The sequence below is a fragment of the Sipha flava genome, unplaced genomic scaffold, assembly GCF_003268045.1.
Source record: "Sipha flava isolate LNK unplaced genomic scaffold, YSA_version1 104_pilon_pilon, whole genome shotgun sequence".
In the NCBI taxonomy this organism is placed as follows: domain Eukaryota; kingdom Metazoa; phylum Arthropoda; class Insecta; order Hemiptera; family Aphididae; genus Sipha; species Sipha flava.
This window is the reverse complement of record NW_020271718.1, coordinates 1,846,994-1,871,778: the sequence shown is the minus strand read 5'-3', so window position 1 is coordinate 1,871,778 and position 24,785 is coordinate 1,846,994. Positions and strand designations below refer to the sequence as shown.

Sequence of the window (24,785 nt, the reverse complement as noted above, 5' to 3'; positions counted from 1 at the left end):
ATCAGTCAATCAATGACAGAGATTGATTATAATATAATGTTGTAGATTGTAGTTTGTACTGTTTGTAGTAAAACGCCGTGGTTGTTATCATAAACCATGATAATTATCACGGCATTAGATTATTTAATTATTTAATATTATACTAATATAATATACTACCTATGATTACTATTATAATTTATAGACTTGTGTTTTCTTAACTTTTCAGCGGGCGCGCCATCATTCTTCAAATAGTTCAAATACCATGACTGAGCATATTGAGGAACATAATTTAGATGAACCATCTACTTCGGGAATGCCAGTATCAAATCCTTCACACAAATTTTGACATCAGTAACACCAACCAATATTAGACCCGTTCAGACTTCCATAAATTCCTATGTACAAAAACCAGTATCCGTTTCAAAATCAAAAAAAATAGATTCTCAAATAGCAAAATTAATCATTAAACATTACCATCCTTTTATTCTCGTCGAAGAAAAAAAATTTAAAAATTTAATACAGATGTTGGCACCGGGTTATGTTCTTCCCAGTAGAAAATCAGTATCCAATAGCCTTTTGCCTCAGTTATATGAAAGTACTGTTGATAATATTAAAAATAAATTAAAAAATGTAACAGCAGTTTGCTTAACAACTGACGCTTGGACTTCAATTAATAATGAATCTTACGTAGCTGTTACTGCACATTATATCGATGATGATACGAAAATGTCATCAATTCTGATTGGTTGTCAACATTTCACAGCCAAACACACAGCTGTTTAAATGTCTTCTCTCCTTAAAGAGCAGGTGAATAAATGGGGATTAGACAACAAAATCACTATAATTGTCAGTGATAATGCTGCTAATATAGTTGCAGCTGTTCGATTATGCCAGTGGAGGCATTTTCCATGTTTTGCTCATAGCATTAATTTGATAGTGCAATCTGGGCTAGAGGCAGTGAAATTAATATTAAATAAAGTAAAGGCCATTGTCGAATATTTCAAACACAGTACTTACGCATTGTCTCGTCTAAATGAAATTCAGACACAAGGTGGTTATTCTGTTTTAAAGTTGAAGCAAGACTGTCCTACCAGGTGGAATTCTACATATGACATGGTTGATAGAATTTTGAAAATAAAGGATCCAGTGTTATCCACATTAGCCATTATTAATAATGATCTAAACACTATCACATTTGATGAGTGGAATGTATTAAAAGTGCTATGTCAAATATTAAAAATATTTTATGATGTAACTAATGAAATAAGCTCAGAGAATTATATATCTATATCTAAAGTAACAATATTTTCAAGGGCGATGGTCAACTATGTATCAGGGTTCACTAATAACAGTATAATGCCAACTGAAATTTGTTCAGTGGCAAAAATTCTTAAAGATAAATTGCATTTAAGATTTGACCAGCTTGAAAATAATGAAGTTGTGATGCAATCAATATTATTAGATCCACGCTTCAAAAAACAAGGATTTCCAAATGATCAAAAATACCAATCGGCATATCAATCTTTATCAAGGAAAGTGCAAATCGTACCTATCGGACAAGACGCTCAAGAACCAGAAGCAACATTAGGTATTGGTCCACTTTCTGGACCGGAGACTATTTGGAAGGATTTTGATACCAGAGTTATTGCAGTAAGTGGTGGTTCGAATGTGACAGTAGCTGGTATATTAGAATTGAATCGATACATTGCTGAACCTTTATTAAAAAGAACGGAAGATCCATTAGTTTGGTGGAATGAACGTAAGTTAATTTATCCAAAACTATACCAATTAGTTTGTCGTAGGTTATGCGTTGTAGCCACATCAGTTCCATGCGAGCGCATTTTCTCTAAGGCTGACATGGTGTTGACGGAGACACGGTCAAGACTCACGACTGACAAAGTTGAAAAGTTGTTGTTCCTAAATCATAATTTAGATTAAAGTCTTTTTTTATTTATATTTTTATTTAAAATTGTTATAAATTAATGAGTTCAACATGTAAAAAGGAAAATTTATGTTTTATTTTATTAACAGGTTATTTAAATTTTTTTTATTGAAAATTAAAAAAGTAACTGAATGGTTTTATATTTGATAGTTAACAATAATTATAAACTCGCATAATTTCCCCTGTACTAACAGAACGGTCCTAAATAATGTTAAAAGTACATGTATGGTTCGGAATGTATATTAAATACAAATTGGTATTTGTCATTTCGTCGGCCTGCATCCTTAGCTCTTTCCTCTGTGGTTATAAGTGTAACTAACAATATTAACAATTAATTAACATTTAACAGCCTTATAATATATAAAATACAATATAATAACCTATACTAAATTAGTAACTAGCAAGAAGTAACACAGTAAAACATGAGTCACGAAATAATAAATTATAAATACTTAACAAATTATACAGTATTGATTATAATTACTTATTACTGATTAGCGATTAGTAAAATAGTGAATAATTAGTAATAACTGATAACTGATCACCTAAACATGGATCAATGATCAATAAAACAATTTTTAGTGATGGGCGATTTGAATCTATCTCGTGAGTCGTGAGGTAGACATAATATTATAATATTAATAAATAATAATATGTAAATACGTAATACGTGATAATAATATCAGTATGACAGCATTGCTGGTTGTATAATATACTATAAATACTATAAATATTATACTGCAAGTTGTAAGTGAAAATGTCGTAACTCGTAAGTGTGACCAACGTACTTAACAGTGTGTTAAAAAATAAATTCCATTCGAATCGATCCGATCCGATTCCATCTGAAAGAAAAGTTTCATATAAAACTGTCAAACGACCTAAAGATCGATTTGACCGAAAGACCGAAAGACCGAATACTTTTTGGTAAATCATTCGGTCGCGATTCGGTCACTTGAATGATTTGTTAATTTTGATTCGGTCAGTCGCGACCGACCCACCTCTAGTTGACAGTGTGACAGCAACTGTCATTATGTTACATGACGACAGTCTTACGACAGCGACTATCATGACGGCGACTGTCGAGTGCTACTGCCATCGTGTAAACGCGCTTTACAGTAGTTATCTTGGTCGAAATAAACCGTGTTTAATTCTTTTACGTGGCTACATGGGACACATTTTATATTGAAAAATCTTAGATAAAGTACAATAGTCGATATGTTATCGTACACGCGCTCCAGTCAATCACGCGTATTTATAGGTATACGGATTTCTCCTATACCTATATCGCTCACATGACCCGAAATAATGATCTTATTTCACGATAGCGATGCAAAGACACCACGTCCATGTGAATCAAACCTAATCAAGTTTCACATATAATATATATTATAATATTATGTAAAACTTTTATTAACAATTATTTTTATTTTTCGGGGGGGTTGAACACCCAAACCCCCCCCCTAGACACGCCCCTGATTTTTAATATTTTTTAGGTTTTAAATAATCAATTATTCTAGAACAATATATAAGATATGAAATGAATATATTGTAGTTGATGGATATTATTTGAAAAGTGTTAAAAACTTAAACGAAAATTATAAATATAAATTTAAGAACAGATAACTCATAAAAATACCTAGAGTACAAATATAATCTACTACTACTGTTTACTGTCATATCCATAGGCGTGTTCAGACTTTGGTGGCCGAGGGGGCACAACAAATTTTTAAATTATGAGACTTATATTTTTTTTTAGATATGAATAATAAAAATATATTTAAAACTCAAATAAAAATACGTACATTTTACTACTATACTGTACTGTCGCGGATCTACACACGGGGCAACACGGGGTAGCTGCCCCAGGGCGCCAGGTCTAAAAGGGCGCCTAATGAACCAATGGGTTGACTGTATTTTCGTTTATTTTAAGTTACTAAAAATAATTTTTTGAAAACATTTTTAAGAAAAAGTATCCATATAGGTCACAACTGCAGTCAAAAGTTTAGCGAGCTGTCGAGTTAAAGTTAAAATATTTTATGTTGTCTAGTGGAGTAGTGGGGGGGCGCCAAAAAAACTGCCCCATGGCGAAAAAATGCGTAATCCGCCACTGATACTGTATTGTACTAAAACTATCGGTAGGTAATGAGTACAGATCGCATTATTTTTTTTTATCCTGGCACGGTTTTGTTGGAGGCTAATTCCGCCGGAGGGTCAGTGGCCCACCCGGCCTCTCCCGTAAACACGTCTATGTTCATATCTATAAAATATTTTCAATTAGTGAGTCAATAAACTGTTGAAAATTTTTAAATTAAAATATACAGATATATCTAATGTATACATTAGATATTATTTTACTCTACGAATATGCAAATCATAAATATTATATTATTTAGATAATTATAATATATGCTTAATATATTTTTACACTAGAGTATCGTAAAATTATTATTATTAAATACTACAATATTACATAATATGAGTATTTATAATTATATATTAAAACAGTAATCAACTGGACGTTTCATCAGCTATGAGAATTAATTTAACAAAATCAGACACATCAAAAATTGACAAAATTATTTCACATAAACAGTAATACCCAAGCCATTAAGAACCTTAATTTAAAAATATGTTCAAAGAATAAAATGTTTGGTATACGTTTTTTTTAATTAAAAATAATTAAATATATGTATTTTATGTTTTTTTATGTACACTGTACAGTGTGCATTGTACAGTACTTATAGTATTAATTATTAATAATAATTTATGTGAGCAATAAAAAAAAATATATGTAGGGATCACTAAAAAATTGAAATTTAAAAAGGGAGTTACCACAGTAAAAAAGTCGAGAAACACTGCTCTAAACTGATGAACTGTAAAAAATAAACAACATATAAGTTCACAATATTTTCGTTGTTATTGTATTTTGCTAAGGGTATTTTTGTTATCATAATAACCCGGTGAAATTTCAAATTCATAGATATCATTGAAAAACTGTAGATAAATCTCGCAACGTGTCGTTGAATGTAATAAAATTAATTTCAGATTTGCTGCTTATATAAAAATACCATTTATAATTATTACCATTTATTAGTATTATAAGTGATTAGTCTCAGTAATATTATTTTGCAGTTTATAAATCAATCATAATATAACATTTGATTTTTAAGCCTGTATTGTTGGAGCTAAAACACGAAAAATATTAATTATTGGTGTAAGAAATAAGTATTGCTGAATATGTTGACGAAGTTATAAAAATAACAAGAAACCTAGAGAACACCTGTGTTTTAGAAACTTGAAGTTTCCATCCACTACAATGGAAGCAGATATTATTGTTAACGGTTTCAAAAGAAGTCTTGATATTTGCGCTAAAAACGTTTACGTTGTGCTTTTTTTTTTTATAATTTTCGTGCAATGCGTAGCGGTGCGTTGCGTATCCGCTGTCATTGTCGACGGTGACGATAAGCCTCCGTGTACGACCTGACAAGTACGTAATCGCATCGTCATCAACGCTCGTAAATGTTCGTTATTTCCACAGATTTCTATATTGTACATATATAGATATCTATGGTTATATCATGCTTTTGAGTTTTTTCGGATATGTTTCGTATAAAGTTCAAGTCATGCTCCCAGTGCCACAAAGTTTCTTAAGTTCTCGTGTTTAAGTTTTAGTGTGGTGGCACTGAAACATTTTATTTTAATTTGGTGTCCGGCGACCATAGCCTTCGTGGTGAATGTCGTCGGCACCTTCGGTCTTTCGTCGTTTTGTCTTCAAGGTGTGCACATCAAGTTCCGTTTTGTCATCGTCTACAGTCGAGTTCACGACCTCTTTTTGTTGTGTTCCTGTGTTTTGACCGTAAGGTATTTATCATTCTAGCACCTATTTTATTGCATAGGTTTAATAGCATTAAATAATAATTGATTTTTAGGCACAGGGCTGGCTCTAGACAAAATGTATCTCTAGGCAACATTTGCCACCCTTTCGTTTTTTATCTCAAAAAAAAAAAAAAAATGTTTTTATTCAACTATAGACAATTAATTAATTACATATAAATATTATTAAATTATAAGGATTATATTTTTTATTACATTTAAATAGTCCATATTTTTATTGAAATTTAAGTAATAATAAATTTTTTACACAACATTTTTATAAGTGATATAATAATGAATCCAACATTTTTATTTTTTAATTAATATACAGATAATACCTACTATTAAAAACGCGTTGGCTCTGCTAGTATCATCAGCGCATAGCCCAAGGCCGCATTTAGGAATTTGACACCAGGGGACAACAATAAAAAACGCCTCATTATACCAAATACAAATTTCTGCGGGTTGAAAAAGATCTTTCTGAAGAACATTACGTTGCTGGTGTACACAAAAACATTCTACGTGCAATGTCAACATAAGGATAGATTGTTCGTAAATCTTTGGATCTATCGACAGTACTCGACCGTACCCAAGTGTGTATGTGTGTGTCATGATGCCGTGATTGGCGATATATATATATTTTTTATGAGGTACACTTTTTATTTTGTAAAGAAGTTTCACTTCAAAAATATTAGATCATTAAATATTGAAAGTATAAAAAAAATAGCCGCCCGAGGCAACAGCACCCTGTAGCTCTCCCATAAATACGACCCTGGCATAGCCCTTGTCGCCTCGCCAAAAATAAATAATTTATATAATACATAATAATATAGTGTATTATTAGTATTGACGTTCGATGAACGTCATTTTAGAGAAAAATCAAATGTTAATATACGTAATCTACAATTTAATTTTGGTGTATTATACATTGTACATAAACTTGTACGATTTGCACGTTCCAATCAAAACTAAATTTAGTTGATTGCCGGATCCATCAGTTATTTTTTTTATTATTTAAAAATATACATATATGGTATATAAATATTAAATCATTTATTTTTGCTCATCAGTGTTTCAAAAACCGTTTTCGATTTTTGCGATAATTAAAATTAGCTAAGTAAGAACATACTAGTAACTTAACTAGTATCCTAAATACGGCCCTGTCTACCACCAAGGAAATACTGCCCCAGACATAAGCCTGTATTGCTTATGCCTTTCGCCGGGCTTGCATATACTTTATGAGCGTATCAGTTATTATTACATCTTATCTGACTCGTACTATAATTTCTATATGACGTAATTTGATTTATTAATATTATAACACAAATATTATTTCATTCTTATTTTACTACACAATATTTTAAAAATTATCTATAATATAAAATTTTCAGATGCCACCCTAGGCATGCTCCTATGTCGCCTACCCCTCGAGCCGTCGCTGTTTAAACATATCTAGGATAATAGTAATAGATAGGGTTCCCTGATTTTGAAATCCCTAAACTTAAACCATCATATTGACATATGACTTTTTTTATTTTGATATGAAAACAAAATAAGTATATTGTTTTGTAATTTAAATATTTATTGGCTAATACAAAAATATATTATTATTGTATATAATCATACCGATTAGATTACCATCATATAATAATATAATGTACAATATTATACTAAGTTTTATTATTAAATAATATAATATTAAATGTTATTTTCTCTCAACTTCTATTACCCGAGATAAACTGAATGATTGGTCGGGACACCGGGATGAGTGGCAAGCATAGTAGTAAATATACTGAGTTTTAAAAAAATGATAAGTAATTTCTTTATCAAAAAGGTTCTGAGCAAAGGTTCAATATAAAAATCAATCATTTACAAAAGTATATTTCACCATTTTTAGTCTAATTATCTGTAGGTTCTTTTTTTTTATCAACCTATTTAACATTTTATTTTTTACAATTTTATTAATTTTTTTTTATCCAAATATTTATCTGTATTCAAAGTTTCATTATAATTGGATGGACCAAATTTTTTTAATAAACATTCAATGTTAAAAATTGATGTAAAAACAATAATATTCGTAAAAATCGTAGGTATAATTATTTACTTAAATGCTTATGAAATAAATTTCAGACTAACGATTTTTAAAAAATATTCAGTATCGGTAAATAAGTACTCGTATATAAGTAAAGTGATATTACATTTTCACATAATATCCAAAAATACAAATTTTATTACATAAAGCCTTTCAAAAAATTAGGTATTTTTAAAATTTTATATTTAAATGGGCGATTGTAAAATCCGCTAGAATATGGGTTAAGATAAAAAGGTAATAAAAGGTTTAATGTAAACTCCGCCAGTTTTTTTTGTGTTTTGTCTGTAAATCCTTTCATAGTCCTCTACGAAATTCATTTTATAAAAGTCAACCGTATGTTCATATTATTAGTTAAGATCTTACTGAATTTCAAACCCATACTTATATAAAACTAAATGGCATGTCCCAAGTAAATAAGCTAAAAAATTCGAAATAAAAAAAAAATGACAGTGTTACAGGATGCTATAAGGGGCCTCACCACCACGTCTTTTTTTAACAAAAACTACTGTTTTTAATTCCAACGCTACGTGTCGAAAATTATCACGATTTTTATTCTGAAAAAATATTCGGATGCTCCGTAATATGTACAAGAGAACGATCGAGCCACATTCTTAATTTTTGTAGTTTGAATTGCAATAAATATTGTTGTATATACAAAAAAAATACAAAATTTCAAACTTAAATATTTAATTAACTAAACACAATTTTTAAAATGTGCCTCGATCGATCCCTCGTACATATTACGGAGCATCCAAATATTTTTTCAGAATGAAAATCGTGATAATTGTCGAAACATAGCGTTGGAATTAGAAACGTATATTGGAATGAAAAATAAACATTTTTTTGCGATCACGATACTACCAATGACTTGTTCGTGCGAGTGCGTGCGAGAGCCCCCCGTACCGCTATCGCACCGCGTCTAGCTAAATAAACCTAAACAGTGTAATATAATTGGATACGTTATTTCGTGGTATTCTATAATAATGTTAGCAATTACTTATATTTCCGCGCCCTGATATTAATATTATATCACAATATTATAATAATTAAAAAATAAATACGTAATTGTAATAATCAACAATTTATTGTATGAACTGCACTAACAGAAAATTTCGTAATTATTACCCTCACTGATTATTTATTATGTATACTGTTTCTATTATACTGTTTCTATGACTAATAATAGTACATTATAATGACAATAGTTGATGTTAAACTACCTATGTTCTAAACTCCTAAACTATATTATACTAATGCAATAATACTTGAACTATTCATCAAAATATACACAATATACCTATCTATATTATCTGGCAAAAAAAAAATTATAATAATCTAAAACTCTTCCTGTTTTTTTATATTATATATTATGGGTCCATGTATAAACTTAGAATTTAGAATTCTGGACCGCATAAATCTAAACTGTACATATCTGGAAAGTACATTATCTGGACCGTATGAATCTGGATACGATTACGCATGTATTGGCACTCGTCGCTACACTTCGCAAATCGAAAACATCCCTTGGCTTGTTACGCAAAACCACTTTAAGTAGGTAACAGGGACAAAATAAATGTGGATATGCAGATATATATATCCAGATTTGTACGGTCCAGATAATCTATACCAATAATAACTATACAAATTATTTTACACTGCGGACTATATTATTATTTTTCTCAATAGCATAATAAGTTTAAACTAATGAACCGAATTCTCTGAAGCCATTCAACACGCGAGTACAGGACACCGATTATAATAATATGATTACGACTAGTGACTACCTGATGGTATGGAAGGGAGAGCGGTACCCACATTGAATTGTACTCACACTAACAATCATTTACAACTAACACAAATATCCCGGACGGCTACGACGAGATTAGAAATTGCCTATATGTTGCCCCTTAAATAATAGCAGTAGCGAGGCCCCATAATGATATTAGGATGATTAGGAAACGGATTTATATGTAAATTCATATTTTTATTAAAACGAGATATTTAAGATTCGATAAGAAATGTTTATGATTTAAATTATTCCTATTAAAATGATACTTTTATTTTACATATTTTTACATATTTTTATCATTTCATCATTCATACGTCTCCTTCGTACGAAAATACAAGAAATTATTTCAAAATTAGATCCAGAAACTTCTATCACTATTGGAAAAGCTCAAAATATTATGCAAAATTAAACAATGAAAATAATTTAATTTTAATTAAAAATAACTTATCAAAATTATTAATAATAAATATGTCTCCAAATGATAGTATGCAAATTGTTGAATCAGCGATTAAAACTCGTAAGCGGACTAATAGATGTTGTAAAAAAGAAAATTCATGCTGTTACAGAAAAAAAATCGAGGCTATATTGATTTTAAAACAATCAATGACATGAGTAGCAGACGCCCTTCTAAAAATTTGAAATTATCGTCTTCTGATAGTATGCGCTTGAAATATATTTTTAATACATCGGTTAATGTGAAACGATAAGACTAGTTCATGGACGCGCGTTAGCACGCCACAGAACGCGCATATAACCATTCAGATGGCTGCGTGTCACGCGCGTTGTATGGGAATGTTCTAGTAGAAAATTATACTACTTAGTATAGTTAAAATTATCATCAAGAATCAATGTGATAGATGCTGTGTGTTTATTGGCCGTCCACCGAAGGATGAGAAGATGCAGACAAATGAGGGAAAGGAAATATTGGGTCCATCTTATTTTGAAAACAAGGCTTTCTTTTAGTCTTAGATTATTATTACATTATATCCTAAACTAAGAGAGCACTATGACAAATTTTTCAATTACTTTAGAATGTTCATTAAATCATTTGATAATCTATTGCAGAGGTTCCCAAAATAATATCATTGACTTTTTTTTTTGTTGTTTTCATTATTTTAAATTGAAAAAAAGTATTATATTTATAAAAAAAAGTTAATAATATGTAATTTAATTAGTAAGTATATAATTTTAATGTAAAGGATGTAATTGTTTCCTATTTTTTATAACTGGATTGATATCCACTTTTTTACTTCGATTGTGAAGAACTTGCTGTAAGCTCATCATCAATTAATTTTTTTTTTTTAACCGCTGACTCAGATATTATCTCTGTTTCTTCAGTTTTCGCAAAACTTTGAGTCATTGACTTTTTATTTAACCATTTTTCTATAGTAACTGTACAAAAGCACAAAAAAAAAACGAATTTATTGGTTATTTGAAAAATAGTAAGATTTAAACTGCGTTTATGTATCGTATTCAATGTACCGTTTGTTACTGAAAATAATCAATTTATTTGAACGTCATACAGTTACTAATTTGTTAGTTCGATTATAGTCCATTAATTATTAGTTGTACCGCTGTAGGACCCAAGTATAGTCATTCATTATCATTATTATTACTATTATTGTATTATTTTTTCAATTATTGTTGTAACAACAACACACTCTAGTATCATTTATATTTATTTATTTATTTATTTATTTATTTATTAATTTATTAATTTATTTATTTTTTAAAAGGTATAAAAAAAAATGTTCATGAGGAAAAACAACAATTTGGCTGAAATCTCTACAAAAAAAAAATATATATTAATTTATACAAAAATTATTGTTTGGAATAAAAAATAAATTTTTAAGATCCGGACATCTTCGATCCAGAAAAAAATACAGTTTATCGAATCTACTTGACCAGATCTCGTTAATAGAAAGATGCAACTAAGCGTATGGTCTCGGCGGTGTAATAGATTTCAGGTCTAATTTCACCTCCAAGACTTCCGGGTCGACTGGTTCGTCACTGTCGCTAGATTTCTGCAGGTAGCTGCACGAAGCTATCGCCGACCCGAAAATCTATCCGATGAGCGACCCCGTGCTCCGCGGCATTCCGACGCCCAAAACGTATTTTCGCAGGGTCTACGTCTACGACGGCACATTCGTGCCAGCCGAATGGCCACGCGACCGACACCGCAAAACTGGTCGACGACCGTGCCGAAAGTGCACCTCCGGGTGATGTGCGCGACCAGCATTAACCAAGCACGCGGACACCGAGAAGTGGAACTTGTCGGCAATCAATCGTTGCGGATATTCGCCAAGCGGCGGATTTCGTTGGGGGACGGGTCCTGGTGTTCTTGCGTGGCTCTAGGCGTCTTCAACGCGGAAAGATAACTGAGAAAGCTAAAAGTGGACGTGGTTTCTTCCACCGCATTTCCTCCGACTATTACGACCGTGGCCTTTTTGGGCCCAACCGGGTGGTCGTCTTCGGTTTTGGCACGCATCATCGTATCCCATTTGGTGCTCAGCTTGTGTTTCAAAGTTCCAACGTTCTAGGTCGGTGTCAGGTCTTCCATCCTGGTGCACGCTTCCGCGGTTATCGGTGGCCCGTCCGTTTGCACGCCGACGTTCGCGTCTAACTAACTTCTTCTTCCCCTGTATCTTGGTCCTCGCAAAGCCGTCAAATCTACCGACGGTGCATCTGAGAATACGCGTCCTGGATGGTGGTGGACGCGATGACCACGTCTGCTGGACCTGATTAACTAAGATGGTAGCGGATCCACCCGCCTCCGCTCGCTGACGTAGAGGTCGGTGTGGCCAAGGTCGCGGCCCGCAATTCTGTTGCGTGTACTTTTCATAAGTAGTGTATGGTATTTTGTTCGTAGCCGCACCATACTTCGACCAACCTGACTTCGTCTTCGTACTAGTAATGGATAGAGTGACAGGAGCCTGGTCGACCACCCCCGTACCCTCGCGGTCACTGGCTGACGACCTAAGTGAGCCCGCTACGTTGGAACCGGTTTTGACACCAGAACCATCCACTCCTGCCGACCTCTAGGGTTCCGAAGCCCCTGAAGTGGTAACAATATTTGACTTATAACTCACAATATTATTGTGGTTTTTCAAGTGATTTCCTTCATTATATTTTAATCTTACTGCCAAAGGTTTTTTGATCAAGGTTTTCCTTCTACTAGGGCGGAGCTGCCATCCGAGGCTGAAGAGCCCGCCCTACCCTTTATTGAGAACCGCTTTATCAGCCCTCAGTTCGTTGATCTGTCCAACATGGGAGACAAAGCTTGCAACATTCACGAAGTAACGTCAAAGGCGTATTTGAGTTGAGGTCATAGAGGAGAAGGGCGAAATTAATTTTTGTTTGTATTATACAAAGTATTATAAAATATTATATATAACTGATTATTTTTAGAATTAGTCTAAATTTGAGTTTGTTTTTTTTTATTTTGTAATTATTATTTCATTATTATTATATGTTAAGTAAAAATTCAAAAAAATTGGATAGTGTATAGTTAACAACTTGTTTTGTTTTTATTATTTATCTATTTGTTTGTATATATTATATATTAATATTTTTAATGTACTCAATTTAATAAATCTTTATTAAATCTTTTTTTTTAAAAGGTATACTCTCAATCCCTAACACAAGCTTAGCTTAAAAGGATTGATAATCATAAAATAGTCCACAAGTTAATGTATATATATTGTTAATTTATGATGGATTATATATAATAAATTATACGCGTGGTTTAAAATTATTTTATACATACTATATATATAAAAAAAAATAAGGCTTTATTTTTAGTAACTCAATCATTCATTTTTTAGTATTACGTATAGAATTGATCTCCAATAAAATACAGTATTATTTTAAAAATTAAAAATATACATTATAATTGTAATTATTTTTAGTTAGCATTTAGATGTTAGAAATTATTAGATCAATTTATTGTGCTGTTCATGTTATTTTATATTGTAATTGTACTGTAATATTCAAATATTGTAAAGATAGGTACAATGAGATAATATATAAGTATTAAATATATTTTTTCTATTTATTTCTATTTAAAACGGATGTATTTCTATATTTCTTATAATTGCAAATTGGTAGCATGACTTAATATTAATTTCGTCAATTAGGTATAAAATAATTCTTGTATAATGTGTTTTTTAAATTTTTTCTAACTTTCTAACCATTTTTTTCGATTGATCCATTTTAAAATAATTGATATTTCCTAATTAACAATGTTGTATAACCAGGGGTCGATAGGCCCATAGTGAAAAAGGGATTTTCCCTGTGGGTACTCGCCCTATATTATGTCGCTGGTTATTACTTGTTAACTGTAACTTATTAGTTTAAACGTATGACATTACACAGCATATCGTACGTAGCGAGAGCTCGTCGAAAACAATAAATCGTGCGAGTGTGTCGGACAACTGTGTCTTTTTGATTTACGCCACACACCACGGTATTTTCGCCATAAGGTCCAAACGGTTTTACCGCCACGTTTTTTACGTAATCGTCTAGTTATATGAATTTATTTATATAGGGGTAAATATTTTATGAAAATAAATATTAGGTAAGACCATCTATTTATTTACATAGACAAATGCGGTGATATGTTTTCATGTATTATTTTTACATCAAAACCAGCGCTTTATGGATGCAATACCTATATGAAGTATAAAGCACAACTGTCATGTTCTTACTTCCTGTAGATCGTTAATGCGTATTAAAAGATAAATTAGATGAAAAAAATTTTCAGTTTGGCGCCCCTTTCGTGCTGGCACTCCGGGCAATCGCCCAGGTTGCCCATAGCTTTCACTGGCCCTGACCCAGACTATCCCATGAGCACGCTTATGAGTTTAATATATATATATTATATTAATAATCGAAATACAAAACATAAAAATACACAAAGAAAAGAAAATTATTATCAAATGAAAAAAAGAGAGGGAAAAATACATTTTGAAATTCGAGATTTTTACTTTATTTTTTATTATAATAAGTAATAATATATTATAATAAGATTAATACTTATTATGCTATTATTAACAAACTACATTCTAAAAAAGAAGGAAGAAATTTATAGGTTTTTCAAAAAAAATTTTTAAAAATTATTTCCCGGTAGGTAACGTAGTTTAATGTACACAATTTTAAGCATTATGACTACTTTATATGTGAGTAATTATGCTGTGATACTTAGAATAATGATTAATTATTAGAAATAAAGCACAATAACATCCAATATGCAGATAATTTGGTTTAGAAAAAAAAAAAACTTTTTTTTTTCTGATCTTCGATCGAGAAAGCGAAGTAAACTGGAATTATACATTATGTTACCACTTACCTGGTAGCTAAGATAAATTAAATATCATTTCTTATTTCACACACATTTATTTAATTCTACTGTTTACCTAAATGGTGTAGTGTTTGTTAATTTATTTTGTTGTGAATAGGAAATTGTTTCTAATATTTAGTTTTGAAGCCTAGAGGAATACTGGTTGATTATTATTTAAATTATTAATAAAATTAAAAATATTTTCACATTAAAACACGTTTTTTTTTGGAATTAAATTTTCACTAAATGGTATTGTCTACTCGTTATTTGTTGAAAACCGTATTACCCACAAATTCAGGTACGTACTAGGTATTAAGTAGCATACAATATAAATTATTTTGAATTTTATAACTATTTCATACAACGAAAATCTTTATTTTTTATTTTGATAGTCTGTAGATCATTGTTTGCAGCAACTTTGGTTTTAACCCGTACAATGGTGTCAGATCCGATTATCACTCAAAAGCACCCATTGTCTGAGGATGATGAGAGTATTGTTTCCAAAAAACAGTGTATTGAACCTAGAGTTAAAAGAAAAAAATGTGCTGTATTATTGGCATACTCTGGTCAAGGATATCTAGGCTTACAGAGGTAAATATTCAATAGTAAACAAATAATTTTTTTTTCAAAAATATTCATCAATATTTCTTATAGAAATAAAGGTACAAAGACAGTAGAAGAAGAACTATTACAAGCGTTAAAAGCTAATAACTTAATTACTGATGAAGGTTTTGAACAGATACAAACAATGCATTTTCAGCGGGCTGCTAGAACTGACAAAGGAGTTTCTGCTTTGCGACAGATAATTTCACTTTTGTTACGTACGTTTAAACAATAGCAAATCATCCTATTTTATATTCATTTTTAACTAAATTATTTATTTTTATGTATTATATAGTCTTTATATTAAATCAATATTTTTAATTCTAAACAATTACTATTGTCATTATAAAAATTGTGAACTCTAAAACATTAACAAAATTAGAAATCTATAATATTTGATTATAAAGGTTATTATGATAGTTTTTTCCTTTGCCCTAATATATATATATATCTCAAATATTTAAATTAATTAAATCATTAAATTAAAGATATTTTAACTGTTAATTTATTTTATTGATTTTTACAGCTGAAGAGGTAAATAAAGAAGTAGTTAATAATGCTTTACCTGAGCAAATTAGAGTACTAGATATTAGAAGAGCAACTAAAGGTTTCAACAGTAAAAATTCTTGTGATGGACGAACATATTCATATACTTGTCCAACATTTGCATTTGCTCCTCAAGAAGCTACCATAGATTTTAGTTATCGTATTGATTCCACTGTTATTGATAAAATAAATGAAATTGTTAAGAATTTCTTAGGATGTCACAATTATCATAATTATACTTCTAAAAAGTTAGTTTAAACAATTGAGAATTCATTAATAAATAATTGTTTAAAAAAGTTTATATGAGATACTATAAAAATCGTAAACTATAAATTTTGATTAAATTTTGTTCTTTAGAAAACCTGGTGATCCAAGTGCACAAAGATATATGGTCAGTTTTTATTGTGACAAACCATTTGAAAAAGATGGTATAGAGCTAATATCTTTATATGTTAGAGGTAATATTTATTTAATTAATTTTTTAGAATAAATTTTAATAATGTTCATTTGGTTTTAGGACAAAGTTTCATGCTTCATCAAATTCGTAAAATGGTTGGTGTGATTATTGCAATTTGTCGAGGTGTAGCCAATATAGATGTGATAGAACGTTCTTGGAAACAAGAACGTCTTGATCTGCCTATTGCTCCAGGTTTAGGCTTGGTATTAGAAGAAGTTCATTATGATAAATATAATGAAAAGTTTGGTAATGATGGCATGCATGAACGTTTAGATTTTGTTGAACTCAATGAACAAGTCTCTGAGTTTAGAGCTAAACACATATTACCTACAATCATTAAAGTAGAAAAAGAAGAAAGATCGTATCCTTTGACAAAAAAAATATAATAGATTTCATTATTCTATTAAATATAAATTACATATAATAAAAAATTATTTCATTTTTTTCTTATATCAAACAAAAATTTGTTTAATAATTATAAGAAAAATTCTATTTTGGTATAACAATTTTCATAATCCAAAACTTGATTATATCAATATTTACTTATGAAAAATTTTATATGTATACATATATATTACACAAATTTCATAAAAAAAAAACGAATCGATTTCCAATTATGTTATAAAAATCAAATTTAGTTGTTAGAAAATAAAGCATTATAAATAAATACTTTAATTTATGGCATTTAAACTCAAGTACGAATCAATATCCTAAATATCAGAATAAAATTTTATTGTTATATGAAGACATGTTTTTGAGTGTTAATTATTTATTCAAATAAATAATATTTTATTTAATTATGAAACTGATTTGAAAAAACACTCATTGAAAAGGTGAAATAGATTTTCATTTTTATGTTACAAAAAAAATAGTTTATTAAAAATAAGTAAAATTTAAACTTGATATTATAAGATAATTCATTTTTCTGTTTTATTACGTAAATGTACCTTAAATCTTTACTTTTAGTATGCAATTATGGCTTGAACAGCTTCCATTACACACTTTTGAAGTGCGTTCAGAACACCGCCACATGAGAACAGATATTAATGAATTAAACAGTCCAGGATTAGCAACATTACAGGCTGCTGCTGAGTTAATAGAAAAAGAGCAAAACAATGAAGAACCAGTTATAGATACAAATGTAGAATTACCTCATGATAATCTTTCAACACTTGCTGATGCTGCTCAAGCAATGAGTTCAAGCAAAAATAAATAAATATTTATGTTTATTGTGAAAAAAAGAGTACACATTATTGGTAATATAGGTCTAAAATGATTTTTTATTTATAGATAGTAACTTATAGTTTGAAAAATTGTATATTAGTGTATATAATATATATATTTTTTAAAAAATATTTCATAAAAATACTTCAGTTATTATTTTGTTTGTTAAAATTAACTGTTGAATGATTTACGATTAATCTGTTTATTGAAATAATAAAATAAACTTGAAATCTTAGTCATAAGTTAAAAAATGTGGGTGGAATGGAATGTATTTTGATTATAAGACTAGGAAATAGTTGGATTTAGTTAGTATTTTTATATTTAAATTATTTTATTATAAATTAGTGATTATTGAAATAAGTTATTAAACTTATAGAAATTGCTGATTGGCTAAAAAATATATATGACATTTCTATCAGTGGCATATATTCAGGGGGTTCCCAGATGTCCTTTCCCATAAATCATTAATGACTTGCTAAAAAGGTAGAGAAAAAGAGAACATTAATTTGTATCATGTATTTGTAAATTACTCTTCATTTTAATTTATAATATTATAAAATCACTTATTTTTTTAGAAACATTTTACTCCTATTTAAATAAATAAAATTTTCCTCCTTACAAGAAACTTAAAAATATGTCACTGATACTTATAGATTTTGAAAAATATTTGATAGAGAATTTTTTGTAAGTATTCAAAACCAGTAAATTATTTAATCTCTTAAATCAGTGTTTCTCAACCGGGTACTTGGAAAAAATAGGGCAATAGCAGAAAATGTAAGAACTGATGTATTTGAATTAATAAATTATTTGTAAAATGATAGTTGTACAATTTTATGACACAAAAATTGGTTTTGTATAAGTGTATGTACAATAAAATTATATTGGTAACATTATAGGCAAAGATTTCACTGGAAATTATCTAATAGGGTAGCAAAGTTTTTAATATAGTATGAATAATATTCACCAATTTAAAACTTTGTGAAAGTATTAATATTTTTAATATGAAAAAAAAACTTAATTGTTATATAAAATCTTTGACCGAGAAAATTCAATAAGTATTTTATAAATTCAAAGCATATTATGTTTAATCAGAATTTATTTTTTCAATCAAATTAATTTTGCAATTTATCAAAAACATAAAAGTAGTTTATAAAGCATTTTTTATTTCTTAAAACTACTAAATACAATGTAGTTTTATAGCAGTATTAATTATAAAAATAAAATAGAATGTTGAATAACCATTAAATTTAAAAAGAAAGTGTTAAAAAAAAAAATATTTTATAGTTTTTAATTCAAATAGTATTTGTCATAGGATGCAATTTAAAGAATATTTATTTAAAGATTATTAAAACAAATAGATAAAACTTTATCAACTACTGCTCAACTCACAAGAAATAACTTGTATAGAATTCTTTGTAATAGGTTAATAGATAAACCTTAAATTATCAAAATGGCATTAAACTCGAGACTTGTTATCTCCATGACCATTATAGGGCCTCAATATTTTATGAAAGTGAATTCACTTTTAGCAAAGCATTAAGATCGATACGGAGCACACAGTTAATTGATCTACTATCAAATTAAGACTTATTGTAAATATTCTTGGTACATAATTTTAAGATATATGTTAAATGTATGCAATAAATGTTACTAATACCTCATAAAATTTATGGTTAACATAAAAGCACTAACTACAAATAATATTGTCAATATTTCAGTAATTTGATACAAAATTATACTCAGATGTCCAGGGTTTACTCAGTGCCGACGATAGGTAATGCGAAGCCCTAGACATGGGTATTAGCCTTTAGATTCCCAGAGGGGCAAAATTCTATTTTTTTTTTAAATCATGATTTTTCCAAAAAATTCGGTTTTTCTTCAAATTTTAAATAACTATAGAGAAAATAAATAATTATATTATTTACTGTAGGAATCCTACTCAACGGGTATCGTCAAAATATTATGCTTTCGTCCTATCGATAATGATTTACTTTGTAAATTGTACTATGGCTAAATTTAGACATCATTTTCCAAATAACTAATGTTAGGCATCATATAGATTTATAATTTATTGATATAAAATGTCAATGGGTCTCACGGTATTATGATAATTAAAAATCACAGAGCCCTGGACAAATGTCTCATTTGTTCTCCCTTAGCGCCGGCACTGAGTTTTCTGTTAAATATTGATAAAAAGCAAAGTAACCATCAAGAGCTGATATCTCAGGGATAACTAGACAATACAAATTCTAAAATCTTAATTGAACAAAATAATTCTTTTATCAATTATACAAAACTATTATTTTGATTAACAATAAATAATACATCAACGAATTATATAAAAAAAAAAATCATTTACGTAAACATAATTGTATTTAACAATTATTTTCTAACCTTTCAATTTGATTCAAAAGAATTACATATACACGGATTTATAAAATACATTTTAACTAGTTTTATCTACATGAACACAAAAATAAAAATTATTTTATAACAGAAAAAAATTTTGACTACCAAATAAAACAACGATATTCAGTCTCATGAGTGAGCTCTTAAGAATTAATATCACAATATATTTATTCTTCACAGAAAAAAACTTATATACCATTTTGAGGAATTTAACAACAGGAATTATTGTTGTATAACTTATCACAGTTGAAGGGTGTTAGTATGCTATTCGTTTAGATAAAATTATGCTAGGCACGTCAAGATGACTCCTTTTCTTTTTAGTTCCCAAAATAATTGGCGAATGATAACCTGGTGAAGAACTAAAATATCCTTCATCTACTTGAACATATTTCCTGCGCTGCATTACATTTCTTCTGTAAAAAAAATGAATCAATTAAAAACTATGAATACTACCATATACAGTTACAGAATTAATTTTTTTTTCTTAATATTTTAATAATATAGAACATATATTTTAAACATAACAATTCTGATAGATTAATTAATGTGAATAATAAAAAAAAAAAATTGGGCAGAAAATTACAAGATAATACACTAAAACTTTTAAACCATTTATTGAATTAAAAAAAATCTCAAATTTACTTTATATTTAAATTAAATTTTAATTAAAAAAACTCAATTTAACAAAACCAAAATAAAACTCAAAATAAAAACAGAATACAATTTTTTAAATAAAACTAAAGAAATATAAATTAAAATTAAAAATCATTTATATGATAAAATGGGTGTCTAGTTAAAATTAACTTAAATTTATAAATTAAGTGCAATATGTTAAAACAAATTCAACACAACACACGTCCAATCAACATTATAATAAAATAAAAAATAATTAAAAAAAATACCCTAATAATGAACAACATTGAACGAGATCTTTTTTTAAATATCCTGATACTTTGCGTAGTTTTACAGTCCAACAAGGTGACAATCCTAATGTATGCCTGGTGGTTAAAATAATACTTGCTGCAACCATTGATGAATTATATGATATTAATTTTGTACCTAAAACAAAAAATATGATATTACATTTAATTGAGTGTATGTGTATATACAAATAAATAGTTTAAAAATCTTTTAACAAGTTTGAAAATTGCATCATAATAAAAATCTGAATTCTATTAAATCAAAATAAACTAATGAAAATATGTATAGGTTATCAATTTTATCATTAAAATTATGATTATACTTGCTATAATAATTTTGATTAATATACAAAGAGCCACTATGATTTAATATTTTACCATAAATCTAATAAAATAAAAGGAACTTTTCGGATACATATATAAATTAATGAATTTTTTTTAAAAAAAGGACCAAAAATCAACTTAAACACTAATATTTTATATTACAATAAAGGTAACTTAATAAAGATTAAAAATAAATAAATTACGATTGTTCTTTTATTCTACATAATGTTATATAATAGGGTCTATCCAGGTAGCAATTATCAATAACTCTGATCCCCTATTTGAACATAGTATGCAAACAGGGCCAAAGGGAGTCTTGGGGGTTTTATCACCCCCCCCCCCCCCAACAAAAACAACAGTCGGCAGTTGGAATTGTTTAATTATAGCCTAGAAGGACCTAATTTTACTTATGGAAAACAAATATTACATATTTCGTAATACAGTGTATACACAAATAAAATTTAAACTACTTATTATACAATATAAAATATTATTATACATATAAAATTAAATTGTCAATTTTAAGAACGTGTGATAATGACACATATATCCTTGTTATGAAGTAAAAATACGACTAAATATAGTTAATTATACTACATACATTGAGTAAAAAAATTGTAGTCGGCATCTTTCATATTATTCACCCCCCTTGATTTTCATCTTCGGGACAGCCCTGTATGCAAGCAAGATATTTTTTGTTTTTATAATATACATAATACATGATGCAAAATTAGAAGAATGCTAAATACTAAAAATTAACTTTTATGGTACATTTAATAGATAAAATGTTTGTGAAATACAGTTCAATTAAACCATACAAATATAAAATAAGAAATAATCCGATTACCCACAGATAAAATTTAACAACTATACTATCCTGTTAATGATCAATTTATGATAAGAATTTTGTTAAGTATAAAATAAAAGCAATAGATTATAGAACTTAAACACATTCCACACAGATAAAATAAAGATAATATACCATGTAGGTTATTTTTAAAAGAGCTGAAATTTAACATTGATCACAATGATTACAATGATTGGAAAAAATATTGCATTTAAAATAAAAATATAAATCCTAACTAATGTATTTGTGTTTACAATAAATTCTTGATACATCAAATATTAATATCTTAAATTTACAAGTCATACTATGAACTCCTGTTATATTTTTTAATCCTAAATCTTCAATTTCTAGATTCCTTTTAACTTAATCTATTGCTTATTCAACATAATAAGAATCTTTTGAACATAAATGCCTATAAATAAATAAATTAATACTAACTTTCTAGTGATTTATCCTGGTAAAAAAGTATAATTTTATCAAATTTATCTTTTAAAATATCTTTTAACTCGGGATGATAAAAGTCTTGATCACAGTAAAAATGTTCTTTATAAAATTCAATAAAATGTGCAACTGTAGGTATTGCAACATTGAAGTTAAAGAACATCAAAATTTTCATTTCTACATAACGGAAGTGTGAATTTGTAACATCTTTACTAATGACATTACGCATACTTTTTAACTTCGGTATATTTAAGCTATGTTCTTCAATTTTGGCTACAATAAAATAAAATTGTTTAGGTGTAAATAACAAATTAAAACAATAACAATAACACTTACCTGCCAATGTTAAGCATGCAAATGAGACTAGCATAGCTGTATCAAATTTTAAATCATGATTATCCATAAAGAAATCTAATAAAGTTATGGCTAGATGAACACTGACATTTGACATTTCCCATGTCTTTGATATATTTCGAATTGTTTTTAACAACACGGGACGCATATGAATCTAATAAACAATGAAGGATACAATATGTACCTATAAGAATAAACACGGAAATAAATTAATAAAATAATATATACCTGTGGCGATCTACCTCCATATTCCATTCTACATTCTGCTTCACGATACTGTAAATACGAATGGATGTTACCACTATACTCAGTTTCCCACCATTTACCGGAAGATTTTTTATGGTTTAGGGCCTGAAATAAATTTGAATGTGAATATATTTGACATTGTAAGAAACAATATGTTTGGGTAAAAACACATAAAAAGTAAAAAAATACGACATTTATGACAATCAAAAGATGACTTTTACCATAATGTAAATGTTCGCAAACAGCACCGAAAGACGTTTTAACTCTTAGTCTTACGAAAAAAAAAATGGCCACGATTGAAAGAGAAATACAACAGAGTGGTAACACATTTGGTCGTTTGGTAACGCGTCATTTGCATAGAAACTCACACGATATTATAAATTTGGAGGAAAACCGCGGACGAGTAAACGAAATAATAATTTGAGCCAACACGTTTAGTTTCCGACGGGAAATCTAAAAAAACAATAGATTTTGCGGTTTTCCGATAGCGACGTCGTGTGCGAGTCACGCGAGGGATCGAGCAACGGAAATCTATTGCACCAACAGTAATAGGAATAGGGATTCGCACAAAAAACCCGTGTCACTTATTACCATGGTAATGTCGAGACCAGCGATCTGAGGGTGACGAAATGTGCGTACAGTTCGAAACTTTGGAGGAGGCTGCCAACGGCAGTGTAGTGTTCACGCGGTAGCGGTCTTCTTGCGCGGGTATTCGTCGACGAAAAGAAGGTCGGAGCCGCACACGTACTTCTTCCCGTCACGTGCGTCGTTCTGGTGGGGTTCTCGGGACGACGGTCGGACGCGGTTTCTTTTTTACGGCTGCGGTGGAAACGCGACGAAGAGGTTGCTCGGTAAGAACGGAGTCGCGGGCTGCTGTGTGTACGTTCACGGGGTTGTCGTCGTCGATCGTGTAAGTTGACGTGTTTTATTTTTCAATTATTCTTTGGAAAACCGGAGACATGCACGAACAGGTGGTATCGTTTGTTGGTGGGATCGGGACGACGACGACGACAAGACTGCTGAGTACGGACCCGACGACAGCACTACAACATTGTCGTGGCTCGCACACGCACCCCGTCGGCCGATGGAGGCAGGTAGTCCCGCGCGCACCTGCTCGACCCGTACTAGTCACGTGTTTGTGGGGCTTCCACAGACTGTGATAATAATAGCCGAGAAGACGATTTCAGGCCATAACAATAACATTCATTCTCCGCGACCATTATTTACTCACAAAATAGCCCGTCGCTACCACGTGGCTAGGTGATATTGTCAGATTGTCGACTAGTCGCGTACAACGTAATTATGAATCGTCAAAACGTAATGACGACGCGACCTCACGGATTACAGCGTCAACCCTCAATTTATATACTTATATTATACGTACAATGATTGAAAATT

The 24,785-nt window shown here is 29.5% G+C and overlaps 3 protein-coding genes across 4 annotated transcripts; 2 read left to right on the top strand and 1 right to left on the bottom strand.

The window, feature by feature from the left end:
- The first annotated feature begins 765 nt into the window (after positions 1–765).
- On the top strand, positions 766–1,920 carry LOC112683895 (zinc finger BED domain-containing protein 4-like). The gene has a single exon (XM_025555091.1). The coding sequence runs from the start codon at positions 766–768 to the stop codon at positions 1,918–1,920; it is 1,155 nt and encodes a 384-aa protein (XP_025410876.1).
- A 13,165-nt stretch (positions 1,921–15,085) lies between these two features.
- LOC112683216 (tRNA pseudouridine synthase A) lies at positions 15,086–17,886 on the top strand. The gene is made up of 7 exons (XM_025554132.1): positions 15,086–15,314; positions 15,409–15,607; positions 15,671–15,837; positions 16,146–16,413; positions 16,523–16,623; positions 16,683–16,983; positions 17,589–17,886. The coding sequence occupies exons 1-7, from the start codon at positions 15,263–15,265 to the stop codon at positions 17,836–17,838; spliced, it is 1,338 nt and encodes a 445-aa protein (XP_025409917.1). The 5' UTR covers positions 15,086–15,262; the 3' UTR covers positions 17,839–17,886.
- A 2,512-nt stretch (positions 17,887–20,398) lies between these two features.
- LOC112683108 (cyclin-J) lies at positions 20,399–24,504 on the bottom strand. Of its 2 annotated transcripts, none has more exons than XM_025553986.1 (6): positions 23,979–24,504; positions 23,370–23,492; positions 23,124–23,295; positions 22,785–23,060; positions 21,158–21,314; positions 20,399–20,668 (listed from the first exon to the last, which is right to left on the bottom strand). In XM_025553986.1, the coding sequence occupies exons 1-6, from the start codon at positions 23,979–23,981 to the stop codon at positions 20,512–20,514; spliced, it is 888 nt and encodes a 295-aa protein (XP_025409771.1). In that variant the 5' UTR covers positions 23,982–24,504; the 3' UTR covers positions 20,399–20,511. The 2 variants fall into 2 exon arrangements, with proteins under 2 accessions (XP_025409771.1, XP_025409781.1); XM_025553996.1 differs by lacking the exon at positions 23,979–24,504 and adding an exon at positions 23,609–23,972.
- Between the last annotated feature and the right edge of the window lie 281 nt (positions 24,505–24,785).